The sequence below is a fragment of the Mustela nigripes genome, chromosome 1 (genome assembly GCF_022355385.1).
Source record: "Mustela nigripes isolate SB6536 chromosome 1, MUSNIG.SB6536, whole genome shotgun sequence".
Classification (NCBI taxonomy): Eukaryota; Metazoa; Chordata; class Mammalia; order Carnivora; family Mustelidae; genus Mustela; species Mustela nigripes.
In genome coordinates this window covers 203651732-203676350 of record NC_081557.1, presented here as the reverse complement: position 1 = coordinate 203676350, position 24619 = coordinate 203651732, and the positions used below count along the sequence as shown (strand labels likewise).

General features: G+C 51.7%; 2 protein-coding genes across 2 annotated transcripts in view; both read right to left on the bottom strand.

The window, feature by feature from the left end:
• Positions 1-11237, bottom strand: part of RNF4 (ring finger protein 4) — a 36047-nt gene extending 24810 nt beyond the window's left edge. Inside the window, exon 1 of the mRNA XM_059379635.1 lies at positions 11044-11237. The gene's annotated coding sequence lies outside the window, so the exon portion shown is untranslated. The remainder of the gene's footprint in view (positions 1-11043) is intronic.
• Positions 11238-15821: 4584 nt separating this feature from the next.
• CFAP99 (cilia and flagella associated protein 99) overlaps positions 15822-24619 on the bottom strand; it is a 34415-nt gene continuing 25617 nt past the window's right edge. The window contains exons 11-16 of the mRNA XM_059379648.1: positions 23925-24129; positions 19750-19891; positions 19428-19579; positions 18371-18576; positions 16508-16637; positions 15822-16372 (exon numbers count right to left, since the gene is read on the bottom strand). Of these exons, the coding sequence (XP_059235631.1) occupies positions 16208-16372; positions 16508-16637; positions 18371-18576; positions 19428-19579; positions 19750-19891; positions 23925-24129 (1000 nt within the window). The 3' untranslated portion in view covers positions 15822-16207. The remainder of the gene's footprint in view (positions 16373-16507; positions 16638-18370; positions 18577-19427; positions 19580-19749; positions 19892-23924; positions 24130-24619) is intronic.

Below are 24619 nucleotides of genomic sequence, written 5' to 3'. Positions count from 1 at the left end.
GCAAAAATCTATAAAATTTCATCAGGAAATGCCAATTTATCAGATACTGGCTAGTATGATTGCCTATCCCTCCCCTTCTAAAACCATAAACACATAATCATTACCATGTTATTTTAAGTACTTCCCTAAATGGAATTTCAAAAAGTAGAATTACAAAACGTGTTAAAAAGGAAGACTATAGGGGCACCTGGGTGGCTCAGTGGGTTGAGCCTCTGCCTTCAGCTCAGGTCAGGATCTCAGGGTTCCGGGATCCACATGGGGCTTTCTGCTCAACAGGGAGCCTGCTTCCCCGTCTCTCTGCCTGCTGCTCTGCCTACTTGTGATCCCTCTTTCTCTGTCAAATAAATAAATAAAATCATTTTTAAAAAAGACTATATTAAAGGCTGTTGTGTACTGCCCAGCTACTTAAAAAAAAAAAAAAAAAAAAAGACTTAATAAGAGAGAGAGACACTTTATTTGAAAGACTTGGGGAGGGGCAGAGGGAAAGACAGAAGCCAACTCCCTGCTGAGCAGGGAGCCCGCCAGGCTTCCCAAAATCCCAAGATGCTGAGATCCTGACCAGAGCCAAAAGCAGACACTTAACCGACTGAGCCAACCAGGATCCCCTCCCACCCAATTACTTTTGTAAAAAATGTCAAAAACACCCAAAGCTGGGGTGCCTGAGTGGTTCAGGTGGTTAAGTGTCTACCTTCAGCTCAGCTCACAATCCTGGAGTCCCAGGATGGAGCCCAACGCTAGGCTCTCTGCTCAGTGGGTAGTCTGTTTCACCTTCTCCTCCTTCCCCCTCTCATGTGCATGATGCACACACGTGCTCTCTCAAATAAATAAAATCTTAAAAACAAAACCAAACAAACAAAAAACCCCATAAACCCAACCCAAGGCTGTTGGCAATGTACCACTGCCCAGTACAGCCTGCCCTCCTGGGGAAGTGAGCATGAGCATTAAAAGTTGCCAATAAACTTTGACATCAAAACTTTTTTTTTTAAATTTAGAGATTTTATTCATTTATTTGACAGAGATCACAAGTAGGCAGAGAGGCAGGCGGGGTGGGGGTGGGGGAGGAAACAGGCTCCCTGCTGAGCAGAGAGCCTGATGAGGGGCTCAATCCCAGGACCCTGGGATCACGACTTGAGCCAGAGGCAGAGGCTTTAACTCACTGAGCCACCCAGGCGCCCTGGTCAAAGTTTTTTTTTTAAATACAGTAAGTTCTACTCCCAATGTGGGGCTTGAACTCATGACCCCGAGATCAAGAGTCACGTTTTCTACCAACTAAGCCAGCCCAGCGTCCCTCCAAAGCTTTTTATTTTTAAGATTATTTTAGAGAGAGAGCAAGAGAGAGTATACATGACGGGGGTGGTGCAAAGGGAGAAGGTGAGAATCTTAAGCAGTTTCCCCACTGAGCACAGAGCCCAACACGAGACTCAATCTCACCACCCCGAAGTCATGACCTGAGCAGAAATCAAGAGTCAAAAACTTAACTGACTGAGCCACCCAGGGCCCCCCTCTGCCGAAGCTATCAACTTATCTAATAATCTGTTTATTATTAATTTTCAAAAGGATTTTATTTATTTGAGAGAGAGAGACAGAGAGACAGCAAGAGAAGGAACACAAGCAGAGGAAGGGAGAGAGAGAGGGAGAAGCACGCTTCCCACAGAGCAGAGAGCCCAATGTGGGGCTCTATCCCAGGACCCTCAGTCTCTTTTCAACCGGAGTTGAAAAGAGACTTCATGACTGACAATCCAGGCGCCTCTGGCCGAAGCTTTTTAAATGGAACCTTGATGTCACTCTCACATCAACAATAAGGCCTTCGTACTTAAGAAAAACATATACCTCTTGCTTGTCATACAATTGAGGATGCATGGTAAAGAGCCAGCAAACGCGTGGCTGGCTGTACAAGCCCTAGAGCCTGGCACAAATACTTGATCTCCCTGACTCAGTGTCACCATCTTTAATGTGGGAAAAATATCCTTTATTTTTGCAGCTCTTTTGCAAAACAATGATGCTGAATGAAAGTGCCCAGTACTGTTGTTCCTAGGACCCTGGAGACAACCCTGTTAGCCATTTTTTTTTTTTAAGATTTTGTTTGTTTATTTATTTGACAGACAAAGATCACAAGAAGGCAGAGAGGCAGGCAGAGAGAGAGGAGGAAACAGGCTCCCTGCCGAGCAGAGCCCGACGTGGGGCTCGATCCCAGGACTCCGGGATCACGACCTGAGCCGAAGGCAGAGGCTTTAACCCACTGAACCACCCAGGCGCCCCCCTGTTAGCCATTTAATTAACGATTTATAGGTACCTGCTCTAGATCAGGCACCTCTCCAGGGACCAGAAATGCAGCAGTGAACAAAGAGAGACACTCATGGAGTACATATTCTAAGTGGAAAGGCAATCAGTAAGTTATGTAATAAATATGTCAGAAGAGCCAGAAACTGCAGTTCTTCCTACAAGTGGTAAGTGCTAGGGCGCCTGGGTGGCTCAGTTGGTTAAACCTCTGACTCGACTTCATTTCAGCTCAGGTCATGATCTCCTGAATGTTAAGATCAAGCCCAGTCTGAGCACTGCCTCAGGCCACATGCTCCATGGGGCTTCTGCCTGAAGAGTCCCCCTCTGCCCCGCCTCTCACTCTCTAGCCCTAAATTAATTAAACAAATCTTAAAAAACAAGCAAATGGTAAGTGCTACTGGATGAGAGCAAAGAAACCTTAATCTCAAGAAGAACTGAAATGAGCGTTTCCAGCTCTCAGTCATTTCCAGGAAAAGACTTGCTTGGTAGGATATAGCTTATCACTCCGCTTAGCCTTAGAGGGGGCTGAAAAGCCAGCACAGGGGTAGTAACAGGGCAGTCCCCTCCCAGTTATTTATTCCCAGAGGAGGCTTAGCAGCCTTGACTACTGGTCTCCCCTGAGATTTTTGCAGGAACTAGATGAAAGAAACTGACAAAAAATAAAGCAGCAGATTAGGCTTGGGGAGACAGTACTCGGGTCTTTTCCCAAATTTATCTTATGACCCTGATGAAACTATGCCCAGCAATCAGCAAAGTCCCAGAGACCTGAAAGGAGTATCAGAACCAAGGGGCCATCACACCTGCTTGGAAGTTTATCAAAGAAAATTCTTTCCTTTTCTCCTAACACAGAGCCCATCAAGGACAGCCTTTTGTTTCTACTAGAGAAAAAGAACAGCTGTCCGGATACTGAGATGGATCTACTTCTTTGATTCAGGCCTTGAGATGCAAGGGTCAAGAATTAAGAGGGAACTGGGTGCCTGGGTAGCTCAGTGGGTTAAGCCACTGCCTTTGGCTCAGGTCATGATCCCAGTGTCCTGGGATCAAGTCCCACATCGGGCTCTTTGCTCAGCAGGGAGCCTGCTTCTCTCTCTGCCTCTCCCTGCCACTTTGCCTGCTTGTGCACTCTCTCTCTCTGACAAATACATAAATAAAATCTTAAAAAAAAAAAAAATTAAGAGGGAACTTCAGTTTTTCAAAAATCTATGAAAAAAAAATCAACAAAAAGATTATTATTGAGCCTTAAAAATAAAATTCTGACACAGACTCCAACATGGATGAACACCGAAGACATTATGTTCGGGGAAAGAAGACACAATAGGACAAATAGTGTATAACTCCTCTTATCAGAGGTACTGAGAGGCATCAAATTCAGAGACAGAAAGTGGAATGGTGACTGCTAGGGGCAAGTAAGAAGGGAGAACAGGAAGTTGTTGTTTAATGAATACATAAGTTTCTGTCTGGGAAGGTAAAAAAAAAAATTCTGCAGATGGATGTGGTGATGGTTGCACAAAACTGTGAATTTATTTAATGCCTTAATGAACCCCTAAAAGTGGTTCAAATGATCTGTTATATGTTTTACCACAATCAAAAATTAAAAATAAACTTCACCTAATATTCTTTTTCTAGACACTTTAAATAGCCAAGGTTTAGTCCATTACTCAGAAATGCTCTGCAGTGGACAGAGGCCCAGAAATATCTGTAAGGAATTAGCCTATACCTGGGTGGCTCAGTGGGTTAAGCTGCTGCCTTTGGCTCAGGTCATGATCTCAGGGTCCTGGGATCGAGTCCCACATCAGGCTCTCTGCTCAGCAGGGGGCCTGCTTCCCTCTCTCTCTCTCTGCCTGCCTCTCTATCTACTTGTGATTTCTCTCTGTCAAATAAATAAAAATTTTAAAAAATCTTAAAAAAAAAAAAAAAGGAATTCGCCTATAGCAGGATCTCAGTCTCTCCCATCCATGCCCTGGGATCCCCAGGACACACCTATGTTTCCAACACAGCCAAAGCAGACCAGGGCTCCTCCTCTTCACAAAGAAACTGTTCTTAGGAATTTCTCCATAGTTTTACATGCAGGATTATGAGGAACTCCCTCCAAACACTAGATTGATGTGTTGATGAAAACCCTGGGAGGGAACACCTTAATTCTCTAACAGAATTAAGGTGTTCGATAAGGTTTTATCACTAACTGATTTGGAGGATCTTATCTTTAAGACAAAAAGCTTTGGCAGGGCAAACGAAACATTCAAAAGAATGAAAAGACAGCCAACGGAATGGGAGAAGATATTTGCAAATGACAGAACAGAGAGCTGAACTAGTATCCAAAATCTATAAAAAGCAGATTCAACACCCAAAGAACAAACAATCCTATCAGGAAATGGGCAGAGGACACGAACAGACATTTCTGCAAAGACACACAAATGGCAAACAGACACATGAAACAATGCTCAACATCACTCAGCATCAGGAAAATACAAACCAAAACCACAATGAGATGCCACCTCACACCAGCCAGAATGACCAAAATTAACAAGTCAGGAAACAACAGATGTTGGGAGAGCATGTGGAGAAAGGGGAACCCTCCTACACTGTTGGTGGGAATGCAAGCTGGTACAGCCAATCTGGAAAACAGTATGGAGGTTCCTTAAAATGTTGAAAACAGAGCTACCCTACGAACCAGAGACTGCACTACTGGGTATTTACCCCAAAAATACAAATGTAGTAATCCGAAGGAGCACATGCACCTTTATAGCAGCAATGTCCACAATAGCCAAACTATGGAAAGAACCCACATGTCCACTGACAGCTGAATGGATAAAGAAGATGTGGTATGTGTGTACACACACACACACCCAGGAATATTATGCAGCCATCAAAAAATGAAATCTTGGGGCGCCTGGGTGGCTCAGTGGGTTAAGCCGCTGCCTTCGGCTCAGGTCATGATCTCAGAGTCCTGGGATCAAGCCCTGCATCGGGCTCTCTGCTCAGCAGGGAGCCTCCTCTCACTCTGCCTGCCTCTGCCTTCTTGTGATCTCCATCTGTCAAATAAATAAATAAAATCTTAAAAAAAAAAAAAATGAAATCCTGCCATTTGCAACAAAGTGGATGGAACTAAGGATATTATGCTAAGTGAAACAAGTCAATCAGAGCAAGACAATTACCATATGCTCTCACAAATCTGTGGAATTTAAGAAACAAAACAGAGGATCAAAGGAGAAGAGAGGAAAAATGAGGCAAGAGGAAACCAGGGAGGGAAACAAACCATGAGACTCTTAATCACAGTAAACAAACTGAAGGTTGCTGTAGGGGAAGGGAGTGGGGAATGGGATAACAAGGTGATAGACATTAAGGAGGGCACACATGATGCAATGAGTACTGAGTGTTATGTAAAACTAATAAATCAATGACCTCTACCTCTGAAGCCAATTAATACATTATATGTTAATGAACTGAATTTGAATTTAAAAACAAAAACAAAACCAAAACATGGATACGTGTGTGAGAACAACCAGGAAGGTGTCAAAAGAAACCAAATCCAACCAACTCCTTCGGCTATTGCTCTGGGATACCCTCAAAGTAAAACTGAGTGGCTCTCTCCACCTGTCTGACCCCTAACCTAATATTTTTTAAAAATATTTTATTTATTTATTTATTTGACAGACAGCAATCATAAACAGGCAGAGAGATAGAGAAGCAGGCTCCCTGCTGAGCAGAGAGCCCAACTCAGGGCTCGATCCCAGGACCTTAAGATCATGACCTGAGCTGAAGGCAGAGGCTCAACCCACTGAGCCACCCAGGTGCCCCTAATTTTTTTTTTCAGCCTTGGTGGCCTGGTGATACAAACAAGGCAATTCCTAAAGGCCAGGAGCAGGGGTGTGTCACAAAGGAAACCTAAGGATCTATCCTTCCAGAGGCTGCAAAGATATCAAAGACCAATGAAGCTATCAACCTCGGGTGCCAAGGCCATCAACAACTTCCCCCTCTTCCCTGGGACAAAAGTAACTGGCCACGTAACTCACAGGGGGCAGGCATGTTGGGTCTGTGTGGATGGTGCCTGAACATAGGGCCTACCAGAAAAAGCCACTTAGGAGGCTCAGATGCTTGTACTGAATCATGAACCTGGTTGGGGGGAGGGGGTGGAACTAAGAATAGCCAAGGCACAGGCCCTCCAGGTGGAGGGGGGGCAGGTGGTCAGAAGCTTACAAATGCAATTCCATGGTCTATAGGACAGCAAGGAGATGCAGAGCAGTGCCACACTGCGGCAGCTCCCTCATTTGCATACTTGGCTGGTCTTAAACAGCCCTCACCCAGGGATCCTCAACACAAGTCCTTCCCTTCCCCTCAAGGCAGATGCACAGGTGGGCTGGCTAAAGAATGCATGGACCCTGTCACCGAAGGGCTCGTCAAACCCAATTCTCTGGAGACACCAATCTTGGCAGTGGGATTCCATACCTGGGCCTGTGAGCAGCAGAAGCCCTAATCTAGAACTTCAACTCTCCTCTGACACTCTACCTAGGAAGTAAAATAGAAGTCAATGGTCCTTGTCCTCCAGGACAAATGTGGCAACTGGGATGCTTCATGAAGTATAGCAGGTTCCTGACTATGAAGGTAATGCTCTAACAGAGATGGAAAAGGGAAAAGGGGCCAGGGAAGTTAAAAGGCTTCACATGGGAGCTTAAAAAAATGACCAAGCTCCAAAAGGCCCAAAAAAGATTGCAAATGCTCCCAAAAGATCACATCCATCACCTTCAGCATAACCTCCCTTCCCTAACCCAGTGCTAACCCTTCTGGCCTCACCTGAAGTTAGACAGGTGTATTCCTAAATACACCACACAAAACAAAAAACCCACAGGACTTATGGGAAAACAAAGAAATTAGGGGTACGACATTAAAAACCTTTGTCAATGTTACACACACACAAGTTAACCTAACAGAAGAGAAGCACGCTTCTGCACATGTTAAATGGTCAGAAGATGCATGAATACTTTATAAGGTTTGCAGTTCTTCTTTTTTTTTTTTTTAAAGATTTTATTTATTTATTTGACAGATAGAGATCACAAGTAGGCAGGCAGGCAGAGAGAGGAGGAAGCAGGCTCTCCAGGGAGCAGAGAGCCCAATGTGGGGCTCGATCCCAGGACCCTGAGATCATGACCTGAGCCGAAGGCAGAGGCTTTAACCCACTGAGCCACCCAGGTGCCCCATAAGGTTTGCAGTTTTCGAGTTACTGGGAAGTAGGGAGAATTTTTTTTTTAAACAAAACATGTGTAACGGTGTGGCTCATACCACACACAGTCATTGAGAGAGCTGGGGGATGCTTGAGGTGTGTACTGTCTACAGTCTACGTGACTTGACTCGACTCAGTTCAATTTTTTGGTTCGTCTAGTAGTTCTCATAGGTGAAATTATAATGCACAGCAAACTCAAAATCCCCATAATGTTCAAACTGTTCCTAGTATATAAATCCTGTTGGAACAAATCATGCTTCCAAACAAGTGTTTAAAGCAGAACTGACTGTACTTTACTCTGGTATCCTGGCTGTCAGTCTCCTCCTAAGACCAGGGGCATAATCTGATCCACGCAGTCCCCTTGGCTAAAAGGGACCCATACCCGCTCCTGCTCATCCTTTAAGACCTACTTCACAGGTTCCTTACATTTCTCCTGCTCCTCCTGGTCCTAATCTAACCATTTCTTCCTGTACTCAATGTGGTCAACCTGTCTTAAAGGCCAATATCTATTGCAGTGTTCCCTTCTCTTAGCACAAACACGCTGAAATCACAACTTTCTTCCAGTGAAATTAAATGATCAAGGTGTGCCTTGATCAACTGAGGTATGCCTCAGTCGATGAAGCGTCTGCCTTTGTCTCAGGTCTCCCTCTGTCGCCCTCCCAATGCTCTCTAATAAATAAAATCTCTAAAAATTAATAAAATCTTTTAAAAAAGAAATTAAACTATCAAGCTCATTAGATGCTTGACAGAGATGGCACAGACTATCTTGAGGTGAAATGAAAGATGAAAAGGGGATATGGAGCCTTACATTGCAAGTAAAAATATAGTCACCATCAGGAAACAAAGGAAGACTTACAAACAGATCATCACCATGGGAGAAAAGTAAAGAATATCTCATTTCCACATACATAACAGCTAGAACGGATCTTGGTGTTGTGGAGTTTGAGCCCCATATTGGGTGTAGACATCCCTCCAGGAAAGCCTTAGGGTCAAAATTTTATTTTACACAAGGAAGCTACTATTTTGAGACATTTTCAGGCCTTTCCTACCCTGCACAGTGTAGGTAGGAATAATAAACTTGACAACCTTTATTTATACATGGGGAAAAAAGCCCTTCCAAAGGAAATTCTGCAGCAGCACTCTACAGCCCAACCTCACCAGCTTCCTCATACTTGAACTCTGACTTTGAGATGCAGCAGTACTTGTGCTGTGGGCCTTCCTCCTCAGAGAGGAAACCTTAAAATGCCTTGCTCTATAATCCCCAAAGCCCTGCTGAGAAACAAGCTAGTTAGGAGTAGTAAGTTACAAGAGCATAATATGTGAATTATCCCTCCAGAAACAAAGTCAGCCCTGTCAAATCTACAAGAGCCAGCTAACTCGAGGACAGTGAAAGATGTACATAAATCATTTCAAAATAAGACACTAGTAACATACACACACACAAAGAACACACAAAGCAATGTTCATGCAGCATAAAACCAATGACCTTCTGCACATATCTGCATTCAGTAGCACCTCAAATCTTTTCCAGAAACTGGCAGGGGTATAAACTACTGCACATGAACCTTGCAACAGCTTTTTAAGTAAAAATCCAGTGAATAGCTCCCACGACTGGCAATCACTGGCCCGAGTTCAGTTCCCACTCCTCACCATGGTCCAAGCCATACTTCTCTCTGCCTAACTGGTCCAGAGGCCACTAGTCTCACCCATCTTTCTAAGCCATCCTCACAGTATGGTGATTTTTTAAAAAAATGCAAATGTAACCATGTTACTAGAACTTCATTTAGTGATTTTTTCCCCCACGTGGTCTTAACATAAATTCTGAATTAACTTGGGGCACAGCAAACACCTTGTGACCGGGTTCCTGCTTACCTCTCCAGTCTCGTCTCTCCTACAATTTATATTTCAAACTCAGGAAATTTCTCACTCCCTCCACCCACCCTCCTCAGTTCGAGGTGGAGTTGTACCATGCCTGTTCTGTCCGTGGCTATATCCCAAGCAGAAAACTTGGCACACAGAAGACCTTAAAACAGTGCTGACTTAGAATTTTTAAAGTATCCACTCTCAAAGGGGGTGAAAAAAAAAACCTTATTCTTTTTATGATCAAGCCATAGCTACCTAAACAGTACATAAGAAGACCTACGGTATTTAGGAAGCATTAACATTTCATGGAGAGGACAATTAAGAAAAACTAAAAAATGCCAGGGGAGGTCACTAGGGAGAAAAAAGGTTAATAAACACTGTATTAACGTAAGATTTTTAAATCTGAGTTGGAAGCTCACGTTTAGGCAATACAAAACCAGCAACACCACCTCTTTCTACTTGAATGTTCCCATTTCACCTGCAGCTCAGATAAAACTGAACCCAACATGTCTCCCCACACAACCAGTTAAAGCGATTCCCTTGAACGTCTCTGTCCTTCATCACTAGTGGTCCCCAAACGCCCAGTCACTGAACTTAAAGGCCTAGTCCTACACCCACAGGAAAGCGAGGTTCCAGGCCGGCTCTGCCGTCACCTAGGTAGCAGGCTGCACGACCTAGGGCACACCTCCTCAGTCTCCCCAACCACCCCGCAGCCTCGGCTGGGAGGCAGGACCACAGGTCTGCCTCCGAGACCCTAACGCAGAAGCAGAACTAAGGTGTGACTGTAAACGTCGATGGGCACGGACAAGAAGATAAAAGCCAAAGCCTCACAAAAACGGCTCACGCGCGGAAGCCCGACTCCGAACTTTACCCTTCTCCCTTGACGGGTCAAAGGACGGACAGCGGTGCTCGCCAAGCCTTGTGCTCCGGATCTCAAGCCTCCCCCGAGCCCCCGCTCACTCTTCAGGCTCTGGGTGCAGACGCCCGAGCCGGTGCAGACGCCCCAGCCCGTGCAGGCGCCCGAGGGGCGGGGCCGGCTGCAGGCCTCAGCGCTCCAGCGCCCTCCCCACCGCCCCAACGACCGGAAGCGAAGAACCTACTAAGCTCAGTCCCGGGTGGGCGCCGCCCGGGCCAGCCCCCGCCGCCCCCAGCGCCGTCAGCCCAGGAAGCTCGGCCACGCGGCCCGGGCGCACTCACAGGCCCGCGATGGCGGGGCGGCGGCGCGAGCACACAAAGGAGGCGGCGTCAGCCGGGAACAAAACCCCAGCCGGGGCCTCCCCTGAACGCCCCGCACAGGCCGGCGCCCCGGAGCGACTCCCGGCGTGACCTTGGGCGCGTCCGTCCCCCTCCCCAGCCCCCGGCTTCGCTGGCTTCGCTACACCCGAGAGCCGGGGCCGCAGCCCGCTGGGGCAGTCGAGGCTCTAGGCGAGGCGCTCGCACATCCATCCCCCTCGCTGAGCCGGGCCCGGACGGCCACGCGGACGGCGGGGCGTGGCGTGGCGGGCGGGCGGGCGAGCGGGGCCGCGGTCCCGAGGGAGGCCGGCCGGGCGTCCGGCCCGAGCTGGCTTGGCCACGCTACGGTGGGCCGCAGCGCCGCGGGCCTCCACAGGCCGCGAAGCCGCCCGAACCCCGCATCCGCTAGGCCCTGGCTGGCCGCTTGCTCTCCGCGAAGCCTGACTTACCGGGAGCGAGTTCGGCGTGGCAGGAGTCGTCGCCGACACACTCTGGCGAGGAAGCACCCCCGGAAGCCACCGAGGAGAAATCCTCGAGCAAGACGCCGCCGCCTCCACAGCGACCCACTTCCGCTCCTGAGGCCTGGGCTCCACCCCCGCGCACTCCCATTGGCCGTCGTCGTCTCGACTCCCGCGGTTTACCGGTCCAGGAGGTATGTTTTCAATCCTATTGGCTAAAAAAACCATCTATTACCGCTTTGAAATGCGCTTCTTTCCGGCCCCGCCCACACCCTCAAGCTCGAGCTCCCGCTTTCCCGCGAGACTCGCGGCCTGCACGCCCCCTCGGCGCGCAAGGCCTCTCGGGAGTTGTAGTTTACTGGGCGACTGCGGCGGTGGGCTCCCGACGTTCTGAGGCGACCGCGCGAAGCCGTATGTTATCTCGGGTCAGCGACCGAAGTTCCTCTCCTGTTAGCTTGGCCTTGGTGAGCTGTGCCTCCGGAGTCTCTGCTGTCGGCCAGAACCCGGGCCCGAATCTGCACCAACTCCGGGGCGCCCGCGACTCGGCGTGCCAGGCTCCGGGCCCGGCTTCTGGTGCTGGCGATCCCCGACCGTCTCCCAGGCTGGCGGCGAAGACCAGAGGGACGCACAGCCTCGCCCGTCTGGGAGGGCCCGGAGGAGGCACTTAGGCGGAGCCTCTGGGAGGGCTCCCTGGAGGAAGCGACCTCGGAGCTGCGACCCGAAAGGGCCGGAAGGGAAGAGGGCTGTCTCTAGAGAGGGAGCCGGAGTGCGCAGAGATAGGCCGGCCTGTCCGGGAGCCCGCAGGCCTCCCGCTGTGCGAGGAGCAGAGCCGGGGAGTGGCGGCTGTGGGGGGACGCGAGAACCCTGTGGAGGGACCTAATCTCGGGTTGAGTCTGGGTTATCCCGAGGGCAGTGGATGTGAAGAAGGGAACCCCGGGCGGGGGGGGCGGGGGAAGCACAGACCCCTGTTTGAGTCCCGGGGGGAGACTGCGGCCAGGATTAGTCCTGGGAAAGGCCACGATGCGGGCAGAGGGCGGAGCGCTCTGGGGCCTCGGGCCTAACTGCGGGCTCTGGACCCCGCCTACCTGAGTGTGAATCCCACCCAGCTCTTCCGTCTGAGCAGGTCTTCCCCAGTCCCCTCACCAGGCATATGGGGAGAGTAACAGTCCAGTGCCTGCTTCAGAGGGGTCGGTGGGGAGAGGGAGGACGCCACACAGAACATCACAGGTGCATGCCGGGCAGAACCTCAGCAGAAAAGCGGGCGGTGGGTGCCTGGAGTTGAGCGGCCAGAACTGCACTTGGACATGGATTTGGCAATAGAAAGCCTAGCCTGTCCCTCCTGTTCTGAAGGAACCCAGATCCAGGCCACCGCTGTCATGGCTGCTCTCCAGACATCCTCAGAAAGGCTGAAAAATAGGTTTAGACTCTACATGTGTAAATGCAGTTTAAAATGAGAAAGGGGAGGCCCTTGGGTGGCACAGTGGGTTAATCGTCCAGCTCTTGGTTTCAGCTCAGGTCATGATCTGACTGGTATTGGGATGGAGCCCTGTGTCTGGCTCTGTACCCAGCAGGGAGTCTACTTGAGATTCTACCCCTCTGTGCCCCATGGGCCCCCCCCACCATGCTTGTACACTTCCTCCCTCCCTCCCTCCTTCTATCTCTAAAATAAATCTCAAAAAAAATGTTAAAGGGGATTTCAGCTTGTGATGATAATTAAAGATTTAAAAAAGATTAATAACTTGAATTTCACAACCTAAAGAAAAGCTAGGGTTTTCTATTTGTAACTTTATTATTTTTTTTAAGTTCTATTTATTTCAGAGAGAGAGCCTGCGCACATGCATTAACAGGGGCATGGGCAGAGGGAGAAGCAGGCTCCACACTGAGCAGGAAGCTTGATTCAGGACTCCATCACAGGACCCTGGGATCATAACATGAGCTGAAAGCACCCACTTAACAGACCGAACCACCCCAGGTGCCCCTCTATTTGTAACTTTAATCACACTAAACATGTGATGTTGAGGGGCGCCTGGGTGGCTCAGTCACTTGAGTGTCCAATCCTTTGATTGCAGCTCAGGTCATGATCTCAGGGTTGTGACCTTTAAGTTCTTTCTGAACTTCATTTGACACTGAACTTAGGATGTGAACATTCCTGGCTCCCTCACAGATGATGCCTTTGGCCCTGAATGTTTCCAGCTCAGAGAAAAGACGAACCTTTTTGCTTCCAAGTGGCACATAGCTGATGTAGATTCCTGGGCATCACACCAGAACCTGACTCTGTGGATGAGGTCGGAGAGTCTGCTTTTTAACTATTTGCAGAGAACCTCTATTCAAGTGAGTTTCAGGTACTGTTAGTGAGAGTTTTCTGGTTGCATTTACACAGAAAATGCACTGAAGCAGAATGTCAGATTCCTGGGTGGTCTAGAGAGAGCTTTCTTCGCCTCAGCTGCACCTGGCTTCTCTTGGCTGGCCCACTTTCCAGGGGCAGTTGGACTCTCTCAAAGGGTTTGTGAAGGGGGCACCTGGGTGGCTCAGTCAGTTAAGTGCCTGACTCTTGGCTCAGGTTATGATCTCAGTGTCATGGGATCAATCCCCAGGTCTGGCTCCAGGCACGCCTCCCCTCCCCCAAAATAAATAAAACCTTCTTAAAAAAGCTTCTTGCAGTAGGGGGAAGCCTTGGTAAGTGAAGGCCAGTTAGCCACTTCTTTTTTTTTTTTTTTTTAAGATTTTATTTATTTATTTGATAGGCAGAGATGACAAGTAGGCAGAGAGACAGGCAGAGAGACAGGAGGAAGCAGGCTCTCCACGGAGCAGAGAGCCCGATGCGGGGCTCGATCCCAGGACCCTGGGATCATGACCCGAGCTGAAGGCAGAGGCTTCAACCCACTGAGCCACCCAGGCGCCCCCAGTTAGCCACTTCTGAACAAACCTCAAAGCTCAGTGCTTTGAACAAAGACGCATTTATTGTTAATGAATCTACAAGTTAGTGGGGGCACGGGGAGGTTCTGTTTCCGACTGGCCTCACATGTTGGGTTTGGTTCTGCTGGTTTGTAGTATGGATGAGGATGGCTTCTGCTGGGACAACTGGCTGATCTCGTATAGTGTCTCCTCCCAGCAGGCCACCCTGGACATGCTCACCCTGGGGCTTGTTCCAACAGAGCAAGAGGGAACTCCCAAGGCCACATGAGACCCAGCCTCAAAACTGGCACACAGCCACTTCTGCACCCTCCTGGCCCACACAAGCCAGTCCAGATTCAAGGACTGAGGGAAACAGACTACCTCTTAATGAGAGGTGACAGGGCAGGGGACCAGGATACTGGAGACATTTTGCTGTCAATCTAGAACATAAGGCCTGTTCCCCCTCAGGCTGGTATAGTACAAGCTCTGAGGAGCTGCCCAGTCCACGAGGGCAGTTGTGGACGTCAGTGTGCACTGCCAACCAGCATCATTGCCTACAGCACCACAAATCAGTGGGGCTAGCACCTCCCCGCCATGCTCCAGAAGCTGGCCTGAGAGGTGAAGGGTTAGGCTCCTCTCCTCCTGCCACAGTGCTTGCTTTGGGCACCCATACAGACCTCTCCCACTGCAGGAATGGCTCCACAGGGCTTGTTCATTTCAGGCCAGTGAGACTGGAGCAGATGTTCACACAATGCCTTGAGGACAGAGAGCCCTCCTAAGAGAGCCACCAGGGAGAGATGACTCTTCTTCCTCGATGTGAGGCTGGAACTGCTACTGGCTTGGAGACCAAGCTCCTGCGTCAGCATGTTTTGAAGCCCACCCCACCTTTGTACTGCCAGCTACCGGAGTTAATATGCATCCTTTGAAACTCGAAGAGCTCCCGAGGGAATCTGGACAGGCAATCGTCTGTGTATTTCCTTGAAATCAAGTGGAATGGATTTCCATCTCACATAACACTTGTAAGAAATGTCACATTTGTTTCCTTAAATGAATAATGAAATCAGTTAAATGAAAAAAATAAAATTCCAGCCCCCAGCTCTTTCGACAGAGAGGTGGGAAATTTCTCTATCAACCTGGGAAAGTCCTGTGTTTCTGGCACTGCTCAAAATATTGGGGAAGAACGCTGGTGTTCAGTCTGTTGTTTTACTCTAAGATGCCCATCTTCCTGGTCAGAATGTGCCCTGGGGTCCAGCCTCCCCCTTTGAGGTGTCATCTCCCCAACAGAGCCAAGGAGGATGTCAAGTTTGGGGGCATATCTCTCCTGGACATCTAACTACCCCGCTGTTTCCAGCCCTTCTCCCTGGGGCCGTGCCCAGACTGTCCTTCCTGGAGCTGCAGCACCTTGTATTTTATCCATGATTCTGCATTTCCACAGCAGGCTTTTGCTCAGCCAGCCTATCCTCAAGGTCATGACCTCTCCAGCCTCACGCTGGAGAGGAACCAAATCCAGAGGAACCAAAATTATGAATGTGTCCCGGTCTGGGCTCATGCCCACTGGCTCCAGTCATGCTCCTTTGGTATTGCTGAAGAAGGCTGGGTGGGGCTCTAAAGTCAAGCAGACTTAGCTTTGGGTCAAGGCTTTTGGGGCTGGTTACTTTACCTCTTTGAGGACTACTGGCCTCATCAGCAGAATGGGGGTAGAGGACCGTTCCTGCATCCCCCTTGACCCCCTCCCCACCACGGCTGCAGTGAGGTTTGCTGGAGGTAAGTCCTGAGATAGGCCTTTTCCAGTGGCTCAAGCACCCGGCCACTTCAATCAAACTCACGTGCGCAACCACACGGGGTAAACCTTGCCACCAGACTCTGGGCAGAGAGTGGGGACTCCCAAGTTTTCACGAGCAGCGGTGGCTCTGGGAGCTCTGAAGAGGGACGTGGCTAATGCTTTGCGCTGCGCCCCAGGGAAGGGCGAGGATCTAGGTCAGGGTGGTCACATTTAGCATATAAAGTACAGGACACCCAGATAATTTCTAATTGCAGATAAAAAAGGATACTTTTGTTTAGTGTGTTTGTCCCACGCAGTAACTGGGCGCCTTGTATCTTGTCCGGCAGCCCTGTTCTGGCCGGGGAGCGGGGGGACACTGGGGGGCCGGGGGCGTGCAGCTGGGCGCGCGGACGGGGAAGAGGAGGTGCACTGCGCTTTCCGCACGCTCTGCTGCGCGGGCTGGGCGGGCTGCGCGGGGTCTGGGGTCGCCGGCCCGGCTCAGGCGGCCTCCTGGCGGCGCCCGTGCCCGGCAGCCGAGGTGCTCAGCTGCAGCGTTCGCAGCCGGCGCTCGCGGCTTTGCTGCAGATCCCGCCAGTGCTGTTGCTCCTGGTGCGCCTGTGGACGCGCCGCGGGAGAGGTCGGCGCGGGCCGGGGTCGCCCCCACTGCCCCTGCGCCGGGTCCATGACCTCCCCACCGTCACTGTGCGCCCAGCCGCCCCGCGCGCTCCCAGAGCTCACCCATGCCTTAGTGCGCGCAGGGCGCGACGCCGGCGCCGGCGCCGGCACCGGCACCGGCACCGACTTCAGGGTTGCCTGCTTGCGGCGGCGCTCTGCCACCTTCTCCTCGACCTTGCGCTGCAGCTCCAGCACGCGCTCATCCTGGGAGGACACCCCCGGGGCCGCAGAGCGGGCTTTCTTCTCCTCCCACCTGAGCGGGCGACAGAGCGGGCTGATCAGGGCCCCCAAACGGAGATTAATGGGAGTGTTTCAGCTGCAGGGGGGAGAGTCTCTCCAAGGACTGCTGGGGTGCCGTCCAAGGACCGCTAACGGTGCCCAGCACCATTACCTTTTTGCTCTTTGCACTTAACGTTTTAAGAATGTAACTTTGTCTATTAGCTACGGAGGTATTTGGAGCAAAGAAGTGAAAACCCTCTTTCACCTTGCGCTCTCCTTGCCACTCTCTCGCCTAGAGGCAATCCCTGCTAACAGGGCTTTGCAAATCTCTACCATACTAGGCTATTTTTCCTTCCAAAATGAAGTCACATTCTACCGACTGCTCCCCGATGGCTTTGGGTTAAGTGCACATCCTGGTCCCGCCAGTCAGACTGCCCACGAAAAAGGTGCCGGTGAATCAATGCCCTGAGGTCTGCCTGCTCGCAGAAGGCTTCAGGAGCTTCCTTAGCAGGTTTGGATCCTTGCAGTCTCCCTGACACCGACCAGGCTGCACATGGGTTCCATCAGGCTGAGTCTGGAAGTGGTGAGGTCTCCCAGATGCCTGCCACCTTGGGGACCTGCTGAGTGGCCAGCCAGCCCTGTCCCACATGGGGCCTCCTCAAATTGTAACCAGAGCAGCAGTCGCTCAGGATCAATAGTGATGGATTTTGTGACTGTCCTCCCTTCTGCCCACCCCGCCCCAGTTACACACCGTCTCTGGAGCCCTGGGTGCCAGGGCCTGAACCAGGCTATGCTGTGACAGGGCTAAGTGCCACCTGACCCTGGGGGGGGGGGGGTGGCACCAACCTGTGCCTGACCACCCTGCCACAGGACAGACTCGTGGAGCTGGAAAAGCCACCGTGGTGTTCCCAAAACAAAAGGGATGCGTGTGCACGTGCTCTCCATTGAAAGAGAGAAGTATGGGGTACCAGGGTGGCTCAGTGGGTTAAGCCTCTGCCTTCAGCTCAGGTCATGACCACACGGTCCTGGGATTGAGCCCTGCATCGGGCTCTCTGCTTTTCGGGGAGCCTGCTTCCCTCTCTCTCTCTGCCTGCCTCTCTGCCTGCTTGTGATCTCTCTCTCTCTGTCAAATAAGTAAGTAAAATCTTTCAAAAAAAAAATTAAAAAAAAAAAAGACAGAAGTCAAGTCGAGATGCTTGACAATCAAATGCTGTGTGTGAATCTCACCCAGGTTTTGGTTTAAAAAGGAAAAAAACAATAACAAACAATCTTTTAAAACCTATAGCCAACAGTCTTGAGACGCTAGAGAAACATGAACACAGAGAGGATATTTAGATGATGAGAATTTTCGTTGAATTTTCTAGTTGTATCATTGTGCCTGTGTTATATAGGACCACGTCTTTCCTTCAGAAGATGGCCTCTGAAGTGTTCAGGAGTGAAGAGTATCTGATGCCTGCAACTACTTCTAGATGGTTCTTCAGGAACAGGTAAGTAGCTAGCTAGATGGAATACACGTAAAGGCCCTACTCGTGGCCTGCATGCGATCATTTTGCATCCAAGCCCTCACTGCATGATTTTGTCACCATTTTTGTACGTCTGGAAATGATCTAATAAAATAGGAGTGGAAGAAGCTACTGGAAGGAAACTGCAGGAGGGTGCTCTATTGTGCAGGGAGAGCCTGCAGGGGAGAGGGGTGGCAGGGGAGGCAGAGGCAGGCACACCTTGTTCCTGCCGGAGTTGCTGGCCCCGAGGACCAGCAGTACCTACCTCAGGGCTGCAGACCTGCCCATGGCTGCTCGGCACAGCGAGATCTGCTCCATCCTATTCTGCAGTTCCTGGCTTCTCGCGCGCTTGCCCTGGATGATCTGGTCTCGCTTCTCTTCCTCCTCTCGCCGCTGGCTCTCCTTGAGCAGGGCCAGCCGCTCTCGAAGCTCCACCACAGACATCTCCCCTTCCAGGCCATACCCAGGGATCTGCGGGGTGAAGGGGAGAACCGAAACGGGGTTCCAGGCCCATGCCCAGACTGCACAGCCATCTCCTGTGCCCTGACCAGTCCCCTGCCCTGGCGCTGGGGCCCCTCCCCCATGTTCCATCAGTCTGGCCCCTGTGCCTAGGAGACCTCTTCCCTCTGCCCAGTAGCAGCTGTGTAACATGTCTGCCACTCAGCCTCTCCAGCCTGGGCCCCCTCTTGTGACTGCACAGCTCAGCTGAGTGCCCTGAAGGCCCCACTGTTGTGGGAGGGCCCAAACGGAGCTCACTGCCTCTCCCCAAGCTCACTGCTGTCTCCACAAGCCAGATCCTGGGGGCCTGAGCAGAGTGCCCTCTGGACTTCCCATGTGCCCCGGGATCAAGCCAGGTTCACAAACCAGCAGCCATGGCCCTTCCGGGCCTGCTCCCCCATCACCAGATGCCAGCCTGGCCTCTTCCAGTGCCTCTCACACAGGCTTCTGGGCCCCAGTGCTCTCTTCTCAGCCTCCCCGCCTCCAGCCTTTGTGCACCTGCACTCCCCTACATTGCGCTTTCCACCTGGGCCAGGGAGTCCTGGGACCTCCTTCAACAGGAAGCTCGTCTTGTGAAGCCTAACTTGCCCACTCCCAGGGCCCCTGGCCTCTGGTTGCCAGAGGTTGCAGAGGTCTCGCTTACAGGACCATGAACCCTTGGGCCCGCCCTAGGCAGGGCAACCATAGCATTCAGTGCCAGGTGCACTACAGCTCACGGCCAGACCCCCATTGGTCTTGGTGGGACTTGTGGACACGCCCTCCCATGGCCATGCCAGGCCCAGCCGGACATGGGGAGGCTCTGCTAAGACCTGCCCTGTCCTCACCTGGGTCAGGTCCACAAGCTTTCCCTTGCGCATAGGCTGGGTCTCCAGGGCTCGAAGTTGGGAGATGAGCTCACAGCGCCGCTTCTGCTCCTCCTTGGCTGTCTCTGCACTGCGCTGCAGCAGCTCCCGGCTCTCCTCCATCACCTCCTGAACTTTGGGGCCAAGCAGGGTGCCAAGGGGGTCAGAGGGGGGTTGCCCCACCCCAGCCTTCCCTGGAGGGCAGCGAGGCTCTCACCAACCACGGTGTCTCCCCTGGGGCTGGAAGCCGGCTGGGGGTTGCAGAGCTGGGCACAGCCTTGTGGTACCTCACCCCCTGCCATACCTGTCTGCCTCCGGTCCTTCAGGAGCTTCATCTGCACCAGCTTGATGTTCTTCTGCGCCTCTGTCACCTGCTCCACCAGCTCCTTCATGGACTTTTCCTCCTGGAGGCGCCTCTCAGCGCACTGCTGCAGCAGCTCCGCCGTCTGCTCGGACAACCAACCCAGCACGGTCAGAGCCAGAGGTGCCCCCTGGAGCAGGCCTGTGTCTCCTGCTCTGTCCCTGCCCCAGGAACAGCATGAGGCCTGGGGAACAGAACCAGCCCCTGACCCCCAATCACCTTGGAACCTGAATCTAAGCTCCTCAGCTCCTGGGAGTCCCCTGGAGGTCAGGGGAGTTTCCACCTCATCTCCTCCCTTCCTCCACTGTGGTTCTGGGGAAACCAAGTCAGAGCCACTGGGTTTGCCCCAAAGCCCACCCACCCCTGGATGCCAGGTGAGAGAGGTGGGTTCTCATTGGTTGGAAGCCCTGGGGAACACAGGACTTGCCAGCCCTCCGGGCAGCCTCAGGCTCCTGTCTTATGAGGCCCCAGGCATGTCATCCCACTCTCCTCTTTCTCACAGTGCCTCATTAGGGCAGAGTCTTAAACAACGGGACAGGGGGTGGTTTTGCCACTTGGATGCACATGACTGGCACCCTCCTGTGTGTCCAGGGACTTCTCGCCTTTTTGGCTCCATTCTGTATTCATTTGCCTTGCACTGTGGTCTCCTGGACTGTAGCTAGCTTATTTTTGCAGCTGTATGTTTTGGGGACTATATCACAAAGCTTTCATCCATTCTACTGTGGATGGACATTCAGATTGCTTCTGGCTTGGTGCTATGGTGAATAATTCAGAACACTTTTTTTAGTCCTTAAGACACTGCAAGGCACAGCATGGGGTTTACACCTCCCATCACTGGCCCAGGGCGGCCATGGAGCGAACCAACTCCCAGCTCCAGCTGCCTGTGCAATGGGGAGCTAGCTCATCTTTAGCCGCACAGTAAGATGGAGTCAGCCTGCAGGCAGCTTGGACTTCAGGCTTAGAGATGGGGCATGAAGCAATCCTTCTGTAAAACAGTTTGCTGGCATGCATAAAAAATGGCTCTTCACCTACCTTTTCGATTTAGACCATAGAGTTAGAAGTGCTCATACAGCAGAAGGACAGAGGGCAGGCAGAGGGATACAGGAGCCCACCTGGAAGAGCTTCCAAAAGCCAAAGCTTGCAGCAAATACTATCCCATTGGGTGATAACACAAAGTGTAAAACAACTGTGCATGAGTCCCCACCGAAAGAAGTAATCAAATGAATAAGTAAGTGAGGGAGAGGAGAGGAGTCCTCCGTGCAGAGGAATTCTCTGTAGGCATCGCTTTCTGAGTATGGGCTTTGCTTACAGACCCCCTTCTGTGGAGTATCGAATGGTGGGGGAGATAATGGCAGCAGAGAGAACTGGCAGGCACGACCTTGACTAGGGGACCAAGGTCAACATCCCAGTGATGAATCTGATGAAAGCAGATGCCCTTGAGAGCATGTGATAAGAAGAGCACTTTGCCCCTGCAGTCTTGCTTCCAAAACCCACCGCCCCAGTCTCACCATGAGAAGAACATCAGACATATTCCCATCAAGGGGCAGTCCACAGAATATCGGACCAGCTCTCCTCCAAACTGTCAAGGTCATCAAAAACAAGAAACCGTCACAGCCAAGAAGAGTCTGAGACATGACCTTTAGATGTAATGTGGGGTCCTGGGATAAGTAAAGGGCATTTGTGAGGGGGGAAATGAGCTGAAATCTTAAGGAAGTGTGGAGTTTAGTGAAGAGTCATGTACCAGTGTTGGTTACTTAGCTGTGACAAATATCCCATGGTGCATTAGGCCAGTGTCCCCCCACAGTTCACATCTACCTGGAACCTCAGAATGTGATCTTATGTCCAAGTAGGTGAGGATGCAAGGATTCAAGGAAGGACCCTCCCCGAGGAGCTTAGCAGAGAGCGTGGCCCCACTGTCACCTTGCTTGACCTTGGGCCTGGGGCCTCTGGAACTGTAATCTGAACCCTCCACACCGTGGGGCTTTGTTGTGGCAACCCTGGAGACCTGGTGTGGTGTTGGAAGATGTCACTAGCAGGACAGCTGGGTGGGAGGACACGGGAACACCCTGCACTATCTTGGCAACTTTTCTGTAACTCTTAAAACTTTTCCAAAATAAAAAGTGTATTTTTAAAAGTGCTTTCAAAAACTTGGTAATAAGTGGGAAAATGCTTGTGTGGAAATAGGAGACAAAAAGAGGCAGGCTACTGAAATCTGTGAGGGGTCTTACATCATGTGAGTAAACTATGGACAAAGACTGAGAGAACTATGGGCCTGCCCAGCAGGGTCCCCAGGCCCCCAGCTGAACCGCATCTCGGGGATAGTACAGACACAGCTGGGAGGGAGGAGAAGAAGCAGTGTGTCCCGGCTTTCCCTGCAACAAGAGGGTGGACCAAGCACAAGACCAAAGCTTGGGAGGAAGGACAAAAGAACACAAGGTACTCATATAACTCAATAACAAAAAAAAAAAAAAAAAAGCCAAATACCCTGACTAAAAAATGGGCAGAGAACGTGAACATGCTCACCTGTCAGGACGGCTGTCATAACACAGTCAAAAGACAGCAAGCACTGGGGAGAATGCGGAGGAAAGGGGATCCTTGGGCCCTTCGGTGGGGGTGCAAATGGGTGCAGCCATTACAGAAAACAGTATTTTAATTTTTCCTCAAAAAATTAAAAATAGAATTACCCAGTTTAAAAAAAAGAGACAAGAGAGTCCGGGGGGAGGGAGAGAAAATCTGAAGCAGACGCCGCGCTGAGCCACAGAGCCCGACATGGGGCTTGATCTCACCATGCTGAATTAGTGACCTGAGCTGAAATCAAGAGTCGGACGCTTCACTGACTGAGCCCCCGCTCCCCCCCCCCGCGCCCCTGTCCCATCACACACCTTAAACACATAAGCTGTGAGAAAATGGACAAAACCCACAAAGAGCTGGTTCACAGAAGTCACAGAAATGGGTGTTAATACACGAAAACATGCTCAGCCCCACACCTCACAAATGACAGGCATGTCAGCCCTGCGTCGAGATGCCATGTCGCAGCCACGGGTTCAGGACACATCTCTGACGTCAGTACAGTGTACTGGTCCTGGGGGCCCAGCCCCTCGCACACCACCTGCAGCTGGTGATGCGGCCTCTCTGATGAGACCACGTGGCCCGGACAATGTGGACATGGCCACACAGTAAAAGCCCTGTGTTCCCTTATTTCCTGACTTAGCGACATCCCCTCGGGTTCACCTTGAGGGTCTCCCTCCTCTGACCCCAGAAGCTTGCTCGGAGGCCACACTGATGCCGTGTGGAAGGGAAGAAGGGGGGAAGAAGTGTGTGTGGGCAAGGGAACACATTCACTTCGAAGGGATCACAAGAGATTGTCCAGAAATTAAGGGAAATAAGCTGAGGGAGTAGGTGGAAATGGGTGCTGAAGAAGGGACGTTTCTCTGAGTCTATTGTTCATACCATTTTGACTTCGTATTTGCAAAAAAGGAAACTAAAAAGCAAAGAGAAGCAAACCCTGACATCTAACAGAAACAGACACAGACAAGTTCATCAAAAAGACGTTCAGGTGACGGCAGGTCAGACACATGTCTGAGGATGGGGGGCTGAGTCAGGCCACGGAGCCCACGCCACTCAGAAGCCATCTGTAAGGAATAGGCTATCGGGGAAACACAGGTGGGGGCCCCCACCGAGGCGGCCTGTCCAAGCAGGAGAATGACCCCAGATCGATACGTCTACAGCTTCTGACATGGTATTGTGGAGGCCCTCCTATGAGAGAGGACCCCAGATGCCAAAGTGCCACGTGTTGGCTTTCCAGAAGTTTCTGCCAGAACTTCAGGTCTTCCTTCAGTGTGGATGTGAGGGCCAAGTGACTCTGCTGGTGGGGGTGGAGGTGTCTGGGCCAGCAGAGCTGGCCTGACAGTGTACTCAGAGAGCCTGGTGGTGTCTCGGTGGAAGGGACAAACCACACATATGATGGGGCTTGGGAAAAAATGACCCAGGGTGGGCCTGCAGGTGCAACCCCAGGAGCGGCCAGGACCCCAGCTCTGGACAGCCCACCAGCTTCTGGGAGTCAGACAGGCCCGCCAGCCGGCCCCAGGTCCCCCGTGGCCCCCGCAAGGCTGAGTCACCTCCTCCTTCTTCTGGTTGGCCTTCTGCTTGTTCTCCTGCATGACGTGCTGCCGGGCCAGGATGGCCTCCTCGCGGCTCAGCTTCCCCAGCAGCCGCCGGCACTCGCCCGCAGTCAGCTCCTCTTCCCGGTCCTTCGCCTGCATCTTCTTCTGCCACTCGAGGAACTCAGAGAAGTCCCCAGCCCCGTCCACAAGCTGATCCACCCTGGGGAAAGAGGGAAAGAGGTGGGGCTTGGGTCCCCCCCGCCAGGTCAGGACGTGGGCTGGCTACCACCAGGATACCACGGGCACCCCTGGGGTCAGTGGCCCTCACAGGTGCGGGGCACTCTTCACCCAGCACCCACCACATCACCGACCCGCCCGCTGTCCACCTGTCCCTGTCCTGTGCATCCAGACTTCAGCCACTTGTTTGTCTACTCACCGGACTGTTGACCTTCCCCTCATCCACCTGTCCATCTGTCGGCCACCCCCCGTCCACCCGTCTGTCTGTCAGCCATCCCTCTGTCCACTTGTCTATCCTCTCATCCATCTGGGTGACCCCCCAAACTCCCACCCACAGCCCAGCCCATGAGGTAAGCACAGGGGGTCTGCTGTGCTGGTGGTCTGTGGTGGGAGAGGGCATCAGGTTGGGGTCTGAGAAGGAGGTGACTCATGAGAGAGGTTTGGGCTGGGCTAGCTTTCTGCTAAGTCCCCTT